The 9,364-nt window shown below is 30.1% G+C and overlaps 1 protein-coding gene across 5 annotated transcripts in view; it reads left to right on the top strand.

The window, feature by feature from the left end:
- LOC106466608 (band 7 protein AGAP004871-like) overlaps positions 1–9,364 on the top strand; it is an 85,793-nt gene that overhangs the window by 31,100 nt on the left and 45,329 nt on the right. For 3 of the 5 annotated variants that reach the window (XM_022394643.1, XM_013926901.2, XM_022394640.1), the window contains exon 3: positions 6,597–6,720. The exons of 1 other annotated variant lie outside the window; for it this stretch is intronic. In XM_022394643.1, coding sequence (XP_022250351.1) covers positions 6,597–6,720 — 124 coding nt within the window. Of the gene's footprint in view, positions 1–641; positions 740–6,596; positions 6,721–9,364 lie in introns of those variants that run through there. One more of the 5 variants, XM_022394642.1, reaches the window with a different exon arrangement.

A 9,364-nucleotide genomic window follows, 5' to 3' on the forward strand; every position in this document is an offset into this window, starting at 1 on the left:
TCTTAAGGCATGATTTAGTATGAAAAGTAGTTTTATCTTAAGGCATGATTTAGTATGAAAAGTAGTTTTTATCTTAAGGCATGATGTAGTATGAAAAGTAGTTTTTATCTTAAGGCTTGATTTAGTATGAAAAGTAGCTTTATCTTAAGGCTTGATTTAGTATGAAAATTACTTTTTTTGTCTTAAGGCACAATTTAGCATGAAAATTACTTTTTGTCTTAAGGCACAATTTAGCATTAAAGTTACTTTTTGTCTTAAGGCACGATTTAGCATGAACAATATCTTTCTTCGAATCATGCTTTACCATGAAAGACCTCTATGGTCTTGAATCAGTAAAGAAAACATTAAAGATTTTTATCATGTTAAGAAAATGTTTACAAAAAACACAGTGTTAAAGTATGTGGTTTAGCATGAAAATACGATGTTCTTATATGACCTTTCTTTCCAGAGTTTTTTGTAACTTAAATATAATTTTATAGTTCTTCCAATTCAGCCTAATTGCACAATTTTAATTTAATTAAGCAAAACTATCCTTCCTTTCTTATTCACCATTAGAGACCTTAATATTTCACTAAAAGTTTAATATTCAATCATATAATATTTATTGTAATTTTGTTTCTCGTTTCTTTAAGAACATGGATGTCTAAAATACCCAGATTACCACTACCACTTGCTCACCAGATGGTATGATCTGGTGACATATACCATTTGGTGAACAGTTAGTGGACATTGCTGATTGGTATGAATATTTACTCAAACAAGTAACCTTTCTATTTAGCTTTATGATTGTCTCGGGAAACTCCTGTTACGGTTTAAGTACAAGGATAAATATTTCTTCCAATCATAATCCAAGATACTTCAGACCTGTTGAATGGAAAATGGTTCTTAATAAATACGATTTGGTTCAATTGTTAAGAACCCTATAAGATTAGCATTTAACTCTAAAGTAAAAACTTCGGCTACCTGGGTCACACAAAAACTTTTATCTATATGTGTTTCTATTTTATATTGATTTGTCTTATAACAGTTATAAGTATGCCTATCTGGTAAACATGTATTTAGGAATGGTTGGAGATGGCTTGAATGGGTAATGAAGAAAAACTTTAATATAAGTTTAACATAACAGCAAATGTACAACGTTTCGTACAAGGCTTTGTCATCATTGTACATTTGCTGTTATGTTAAACTTATATTAAAGTTTTTCTTCATTACCCATTCAAGCCGTCTCCAGCCATTATTAGTCTCAAAGTGGGTTCCTCGTCACCGAATATGTATTTAGGAATGTGACTCTCTATTCGTGACTATTGATCATAGAATTATTACTAACAATGACAAAACAGTGAAAAACTAAACTAGTCTTATGCACTTGTAGCAGAAAGATGCGCACCTTCTGAAGTATCTTTTAGTATATATTACTTTCATGACTTTATCTTGATAGAATGATTATTTAGTTTACAGATAGTGTGTCTTGTAAGGAGCACCTACACACTAATTATTAGCATTATAACTCTCTAACCTATCGGTAACATTCATAAAAAATATGTAAAACACATGTATGAGCTTACTTTTTTTCCTGGCATATCTTAGCATTAAAAAATGTAAACGAACGTTTATATGCAGGTCTTCAAACACGAAGAATTACACGTGTCTCATGTGTTGCATGAGTTTGAATAGAATATATCTTGCATACACGTGGCATGGTGTTCGTCTTGGTTTTTATTCATGTACAGCGTGATTACAAAGTCAATATGGATATTTAAAGCAATCTGTAGGTCGAACCGTGTAACATAAGGGCGGTTTCTATTTATGTTTTTGTGCATGCATAAGAAATCAGTAATGTTGCATTTCACGTATTGCTGCAAATTCACTGGTATATCATCATAGTTATTCTACCGCTAAAAGTGGATGACACAACTTGGCCATGTTGGTGGAGCTGTGCCATCAAAAAGGGTTGCAATATTGAAGCAGCACTCCGGATGTACCGTTTCAGGACTAACACAACATGTGAAACATACACAGCTGTTTCACTCGTTAAATTGGTCAGGAACTTCTCGGCAGTACTTCCTTTCATGTCTGCCCAATACGCTCCTCTGCTAGTTGTGGGGCATTCACGGATGTATCGCATGACCCAGCAATCATTCTTCGTCGAAGGATGCCATCGTGACAGAAGTTCGGGCAATCCTTGGTGATACATTTCATACTGCAGCGACCAACACCATTGTGAGGATGGACGCATTAATAATGACTGACAGTAACGATACTGAATGTTTGCCACAGAGGCGCCCTCTACTGATATTCCCAAAACAACTAGTAGAATGCACATCCATGATACTTTATGCATGTGTGTAAGATATTCCTCATGCATACTAAACAGCTCACAGACATATAACATCCTGTGTATATGAATACATTTTTAAAACTATATTATCATCCTTTTCCATAACGAGTTTACTCTAACAAAAAAAAACGACAATTAAATCCATTGGTAAAAATTACTGATATTTCTAAAACGAATCAATAGGTGAGACTTCTTTATAATACGTTTTACTCCTGTCCCTTTCAGTCAAGAGTTTTCTCTTAAGAAATAAAGATAAAAATTTTAGTAATATTATTGATATTTGCAACACTACCTAATAGTTGGTACTGTTTTTCTTTCATAAAAACTTGATTATATTTCATGTTGTGGTTGTCATTGTATCCAAAGCGACATAGCTATTCTGATCTGCACATAACACAGAAAATAGCCTTATAATTATTTGTTCTTAAAGAAATCTGAATGACCAGAGGATCACGCACGTGCACATTCGAATATGACTGTTGTTTGTTTTACTTGTTGTGGGGGACAGTCATAAATGTTTTATCCAGATCGTTTTCTTGACAACTGGGGTGTAGTTATAATGTTAGAATGATTAGTTTTTCTTCACCATGACCAGGGTTTATTCTATCATGGCATCGAATTTCAAGAAAACAGCGCTTCTCGCTGTTCTTGTTGTTATTATTTTTGTTCACTGACTCTATGATTATTTGATGATATAATCGTGTATTCAGTTCGGTGATTTTAATCTAGATTAATTAATCACTTCTTGTTAAATACGTTAAGCTTATTTATAAATTATCTAATATCAGCTATGTATACCCATTTATAAAACCGTACTACTCAGATAGATGTTCCTTTATGAGGTTTATTTGAGTCTTGAGTACCATAAAAAAATTTCTTACATAAGTTTCTACTGTACATGCAACAATATACACAATGTTACTAAGTATTGGAACGGCTAACCCCAGCTGTAGTAATGAGACCACCCCCATTGAATTCGAATATAAATTCCAGCCAGTTAGAATCAATTTGCCAAGAGGAAAACACTCGCTGTAATAAACTATTTATTTCAGCATTGAGGGAGGGGGATCATCGGAGACATTTCAGCCTAACTTCTTATAATTAAATTCTTTGTCAGTAATACGCTAAGGAAATGAAATGTTTGTAATATATAATATTAACGTGGTAAAATGTTTCTAATATATAATATTAACGTGGTAAAATGTTTCTAATATATAATATTAACGTGGTAAAATGTTTCTAATATATATAATATTAACGTGGTAAAATGTTTCTAATATATAATATTAACGTGGTAAAATGTTTCTAATATATAATATTAACGTGGTAAAATGTTTCTAATATATATAATATTAAAGTGGTAAAATGTTTCTAATGTATAATATTAACGTGGTAAAATGTTTCTAATATATATAATATTAACGTGGTAAAATGTTTCTAATATATAATGTTAACGTGGTAAAATGTTTCTAATATATATAATATTAACGTGGTAAAATGTTTCTAATATATAATATGAACGTGGTAAAATGTTTCTAATATATAATATTAACGAGGTAAAATGTTTCTAATATATAATATTAACAATGTTGCCCGAAACATTTCATTCATTAGTTCATGCGGAATTTGTAACATGTTGCCAAATAAAACGTGCATCTGGTATTTTAGAAGAATCAACTAGGTTCTTCATGATGATTCACAAGTACAGTATATCCATTGATGCAGGAAACTTTATGGTAATGGACATCACGGACAAGCTGCATCCCATAATGCGCCCATCACAGCTCTGTATGCAAGGCGACAACTCTTATGGGGATTTGTTCGTCAAAGTTAGAGTGAAAAATCAAAGTTAAAAAACAACAAAACCCTCTACTAATTGTTTGTATTCGGATGGACGAATCTGGGTTTGACTGAATCCTAAGAACATTTTAGATATGACTATACCATCTTAGGTGTAAAAAGTGATAGGATTAGTATTATGGTGTGGGCCTATTTCAGTTGGTTAAGACACTGATAGTAGTTAATGGGTGTCAGACATGTTTTGTCGTATATTGTAACATTCTAACCAATGTTACACTGCCTTCACTGATAGAACTATATGACGAAAAATTATACGTTTTCGTGCATGATAATTAACAATATCATGCAACATGCTATATCGAGTAATGACTTGAAACATTTTAGAAATATATTCTCAATCCTACTGAACCAGTCAGGAACGTTTCAGACAAACAGACTCAGAAAACTCACTACATTATGGACTGCTGTACACGATAAGAGACAATATATTTATAAGTTACTTAACAAGTTATATTTATAAGTTACTTAACAAGTTATATTTATAGTTACTTAACAAGTTATATTTATAAGTTACTTAACAAGTTATATTTATAAGTTACTTAACAAGTTATATTTATAGTTACTTAACAAGTTATATTTATAAGTTACTTAACAAGTTATATTTATAAGTTACTTAACAAGTTATATTTATAGTTACTTAACAAGTTATATTTATAAGTTACTTAACAAGTTATATTTATAAGTTACTTAACAAGTTATATTTATAAGTTACGTAACAAGTTATATTTATAAGTTACTTAACAAGTTATATTTATAAGTTACTTAACAAGTTATATTTATAAGTTACTTAACAAGTTATATTTATAAGTTACTTAAACAGTTATGAATAATTAATCTAAATTAAAAGCACCTTGTTGAATGCATAAGTCCATTTTCAAATGACCATAGAGTCAGTGAACAAAAATAAGATCAAAAAGAACAACAACAACATATAAAGCACCCATATAAAGCACACGTGTGCTTATCATAATATGATTTATACATATTAATTAAGGGTAATGCGACCTTTCACTGTATGTTGTTAGAAACTTTAAAAAATGCTAAAAACTAACATCACAACAAATGATAAATAAGAAATAGCTGTCTTTTTTCTTATTATTTTAAACGATGTTTCTTACAAGTCTACTTTAGTTTACACACACGTTTAGAAATAAAATTACTTCTGTTTTTCAATTGACATTTACTTGTGGTCTTTGTTTTTCCCCTATTGTTCATCCTTGAGTTAATCGCAATTCGGTTTATTTTGGACCTTCTAAACCATAGAATAAAATAAGAGCTTCGGTTTCCACGCGGTTTCTTCTTCACAATGAAAGACTACGTATTTCAAACTTGAAGGTGTTTTTCGATCGACAACCCAAGAGACAACAATTTGTCTGAACTTACATTTGTAAACATTTCTCGGTTTGCATGTACCAAAGTTTTAAACGCTGTTAAGAAGCCAATGTCGGATGATAATCGTATATTTTTTGTTAATGTCCGAGTATTGGAACAGATATATCATTGTATTTTAAAACGAACCGGTTAGAAGTTTAAAAAATGTACTTGAAAATCATGAACCTCAAATACGAATAAGCAGCATGTTTCAGTTATATTAATCTTCAAAAAAATATTTTAAATATAATATTTATTTATAGTTCAGCCTTTATAAAGAAGTGGTATCTTCAAAACGTTCCCTAGGAATACTGGATGTCCTGATTTCTCATTGTTAATAAAAATATTACGTATGAATTAATGTGCGATTTTAGTTTTGTGGCAGAAATGACATATATAAGGGGTCCGAATGTCATAACGTATGAAATAAAATTCGACATATGTAATTTTACAAATATGAAGCGCATGACGTCGTCCTTTTGCCATGGCCTTTTAAAAACCAAACTATTAATCATGCTTATCAAATTGCTGACGTGTTTACTTAATGTCAGACATAATACAGATGAAAGCCTAATTGCCTAACCAACAAATTCAGCAAATTTTAAGAAAATAAGATATGTATTAGATAAAGAAATGCTTAGGCTATTCGCAACTTATAAATTCGCCATAGAAGGGAGTATAAAAATTTCATAAGGCGGAAACTGAAAACAGTTTAATTAATGACTTCCAGTTAGTGTATAATCAATTGTGTTTTAACCTATATTTTGCTATTGTTTTTTTTTGTAGCTATTTCGTATCCTGGATTATATTTGATTCAAATCCTGTGTTTTTTTTTCCATATCCTTTTTTCGAAAAACAAAATATCAGGTTTTTCATGCTATTAAAACATCTAAAGACTTATTCAGATAACAATATAAAGCTGGATAAAATAGTCTTAAAGTGGCTAAACCAACCAGCAGCGAGCAAAGAACTAAATGACGATTGAATTTCCATGAACTCATATACTACCATATATATGTATTGCCAGTACCGTCAGTTCATCCAGACTTCCGAGCACGAGAGTATGGCCTTGCCTTACAATGAAAACGAAATGAACCAGAGTGTACAAGGAAATCACAGGGCCCCAACCACTGGATATAACATTAACCACAGTAAGTATGATAAGGATTGTTTTTAACCTCCATGTTATACCAATAGTCTGAATTATATGTATAAAAAAACGTATACCTGCAATCTTTATACGTGTGTTTATATTATTAACTGAGAAGTGCTTTTCTTGAAGTGTGCGAGCGCAGAGTAGGAAAAAAATGTAGTTCTATACATACTTAAAATGTGTTGTTGTTGTTTCAGCGCATAGCTACACGGTGAGCTGGTGTTAAAAGTGTGATAAGAGAGAAAAATTCACATGTTTTAAATTACCTTGTGTTATTTATTCAAATATTAGATTTAAATTGTTAATGTGTACTTGAAAATGGCAGCTGGTCTGCCGTAAGCTCGGGGTTTTAATTGTAGGTTCTAAATGTTTTCATATGTGTCTTATAAAGAGGAGGAGGTTTTAGTTTTCAGTTTGCTTGTTGTTTATGGTGTATTGATTTAGGAGGAGGTGGTTTTATTTTTCAGTTTGCTTGTTGTTTATGGTGTATTGATTTAGGAGGAGGAAGTTTTAGTTTTCAGTTTGCTTGTTGTTTATGGTGTATTGATTTAGGAGGAGGAGGTTTTAGTTTTCAGTTTGCTTGTTGTTTATGGTGTATTGATTTAGGAGGAGGAGGAGGTTTTAGCTTTTAGTTTGCTTGTTGTTTATGATGTTATTAAAAAAAAAATTTTTTTATGTCGTTTGCTCATCGTTTATGGTGTATTTGTTAATTTTTTTTCTGATTTGGTTTAGGTTGAGATGCACTTTGGTAATGAAAATCATTAGATCAAAATACTTAATTAACTTAATTATTTTACATTCTGATTGGATTAATTTTTCTTTTTTGGTGGACCGGGAACGTACCATTTGGCGATCCTGCTTTCCACTCAAAATTATAACTCTAAATTGAAACTTACTTGGGATAGGGATTGCTTTGTTACTTTAAAAATTCAGTGGTTTTTACATTTTGAAGGTATGACTAAAAACGGAGAGATGTTGTTCAAATGTCACCTTAAACATTTATGAGATTAAGGTTTTTTTTAGGGTTTTTTAGGTTATTCCTCTAAGTTATTAAAAATAATTAAGGATGTCTTAAATTATTAATCTTGGTATCTGTGTAAAAGTATTTGGTTAATAGGTAACTTGGATAGGGGTAACTTTAGTCAATATAGAATGTTTTTTGTTATTTGGTTAGTACTCAGATTTATATCACAGATTTAAGATTTCCGGAAAACAAATCCACAATTCAAATTATACAGAAAAGGTATAATAAAGAAGTGTTAAAAAGTATAGAAAACTTGAAAAAGATGATATCAAATTAAATAAAAATAAATTAACTTGTAACTTTTGGAATAAATGTAAGGGTTTATGGATTAAAGCCAAATTTTTTTAAATTTTAAAACTGCCAATTTTAGGTTCAAAGAATCAAAACAATATAAAGAAACTCCGAAAAGGTTTTTAGAAAGTGAAATTATATATAAGGAGAAAACTATTTAAAAAACTTGAAAAAATAATAATTGAAGATAAATTAGAACTTAAAATGTTAATTAGTAACGTTGACTTCTTTTGTTTGAATAATAAGATTATAAGAAATGACAACACTAAACTGATAGAAATAAGATTAGCACAGAATAATTTTTTAAACTTGAAGAAAACCAAATTAGTAAATCCTTTTCAAGTAATCCTGATGATCTGATAATAAATTTATCAAATTATTGTTTAAATGATATTGAAAATAAAGTATTATTTAGAGGATTAGGATTTACAATCGCTTCTAAGAAATTGGAATTTTATAATTATTTATTAGGATTTGAACTGTTATTAAAGGATCTTAAGTGTTGTAAGGTTAATTCATCTGCTCAGATTAATTTTGATAATGTTGGTACATATATGACTAGTACAGGTTTAAATGGTTTACGAAGTTACAACTTGAATTCTAAGTCATGGAATATTAGTTGGCTAGAAAATCAAGCCTTGATAAAGTTAAGTAAGAACAAAGAGATAGTGATTACGAAGCCTGATAAAGGTAACAAAGTAGTCATTATTGATAAGGAAGACTATAACAACAAGTTTGATGAAATTATTAAGGACAAAAATATATTCAAAATCCTTAAAGAATATCTCACCAAAACCAGATAAAATAAGTTGATTAGATACTTACTAAAACTGAAAAAAAGAAAACATCATAACAGAAGATATTTATAAGGAAATAAGACCAAGTGGTTCGCACGCGGATATATTGTATGGATTGCCAAAAATGCATAAAGACAATTGTCCAATGAGACCTATTGTGTCCAACATTGGTTGCTATAATCATAAATTAGCAACATTTTTAAGTAAAGGTTTTAAAGAATTTATTAATAATGAATACACTCTGAAAGATAGCTTTGAATTTGTAGACGATATTAAGGATTTAAAATTTGATAAGAATGTAGTAATTGCAAGTTTTGATGTAGAATCATTATTTACTAACATACCATTAGATGAAACCATTGAGAAATGTAAAACCCTATTATATGAGAAAGGAGGTAGTTTTGTAGGAATACCAATAAAGATATTTCATGAATTAATGGTTATAACTACAAAAGAATCACATTTTTTGTTTAATGGTAAGCTTTATCATCAAAAACATCGGGTTAGTCCCGGTTCCAGCTTGGCCCACA

The sequence above is a fragment of the Limulus polyphemus genome, unplaced genomic scaffold, assembly GCF_000517525.1.
Source record: "Limulus polyphemus unplaced genomic scaffold, Limulus_polyphemus-2.1.2 Scaffold2318, whole genome shotgun sequence".
Lineage (NCBI taxonomy): Eukaryota > Metazoa > Arthropoda > Merostomata > Xiphosura > Limulidae > Limulus > Limulus polyphemus.